At 38.3% G+C, this 1,122-nt stretch overlaps 1 protein-coding gene across 1 annotated transcript in view; it reads right to left on the bottom strand.

The window, feature by feature from the left end:
- Positions 1 to 752: 752 nt before the first annotated feature.
- The window catches only part of LOC101340271 (olfactory receptor 5AC1-like), a 42,521-nt gene continuing 42,151 nt past the window's right edge, over positions 753 to 1,122 (bottom strand). The window contains 1 exon segment of the mRNA XM_023725343.1: positions 753 to 1,122. Coding sequence (XP_023581111.1) covers positions 809 to 1,122 — 314 coding nt within the window. The 3' untranslated portion in view covers positions 753 to 808.

Genomic DNA, 1,122 nt, shown 5'->3' with positions numbered 1-1,122 from the left:
GTGGGACAAAGACCTGGCAGGCTGCTTCCACAAAGATTATAGCCAAGAAAACCCTATAGGGGAATTTTCCTCTGTCATATGGGGTCACTATAAGTTAAAATTATACTGCACCCAATAACACTATCCTGAGATATTTCTAAATATGAAAATTCCTGAATACCACTATATCATATAACATCTTATATGAAAGTTATTATACGGACTAGATACAAAAAATTTTTAAGTTTGATATCCCATTGTTAAAGCTACTGTCCTTTTTGTTTTTTTTAAATTGTTGTTGTTGTTGTTGTTAAGATGCACCAATGTTTTTAGACCCCCACATTTTTCTTAACTTTCATTTCAGGAGCATTTTCTTCCAAGAACCAGTGTTTGTCAGTTTATCAGAATTTCTGGAACTAGTACAGCATCACGGAACCTTACTAATATGCAGGTCTAATGCAGTTAGCTAGGATCAGTCATGAACTAAATGATTCCTATTTATATATCAGCCTTAATTATTGTCAATTATTAAATGTAATTTGGGGAGGGGATCCTTTGCAGGCAGTAAATTTTCAAAAACTGAATGCTCAGATAATGAGGAGGTCCAACGTTTCTAAGTTAGTCAGCTGTAGCTGATGCGAGGACACTTCAACTGGACCCACGAAGTAAACATTGTACGAAGTTGGGTTCCTTCACATGGTGCTCAGTGACCACCCTGCCCACTATCCCTTTGGGACAGGGCAGAGCCATGGCTAATCTGCAGGACTTGCGGACTTGCTTATGCAAAGGATGAGAAGAGACACAATTTGGAATTTCCCTTGGGAGCTATTTACTTCTTTGTAACTCTCTTCAAGGCACCTATAACTTCTTTATTTCTCAAACTGTAAATAAAGGGGTTTATCAGAGGAATTAGAATCGTGTACAACAGAGAGGATATTTTGTCCTGATCTTCAGCTAGGCCAGATGCAGGGCGCACATATGTGAAGATGAGAGTGCCATAGTACAACGAGACAGAGAGCAGATGGGCAGTGCACATGAAGAAGGCTTTGCTTCTGCTCTTTTCAGATTTTTTTTTCAGGATGTCGAAGAGCACACAAGTATAAGAGATTACGATGGTCATTAAAATGGATATTTGTATAAATG

The sequence above is a fragment of the Trichechus manatus genome, unplaced genomic scaffold, assembly GCF_000243295.1.
Source record: "Trichechus manatus latirostris isolate Lorelei unplaced genomic scaffold, TriManLat1.0 scaffold00299, whole genome shotgun sequence".
NCBI lineage: Eukaryota > Metazoa > Chordata > Mammalia > Sirenia > Trichechidae > Trichechus > Trichechus manatus.
This window is presented reverse-complemented; position numbering and strand designations above follow the sequence as displayed.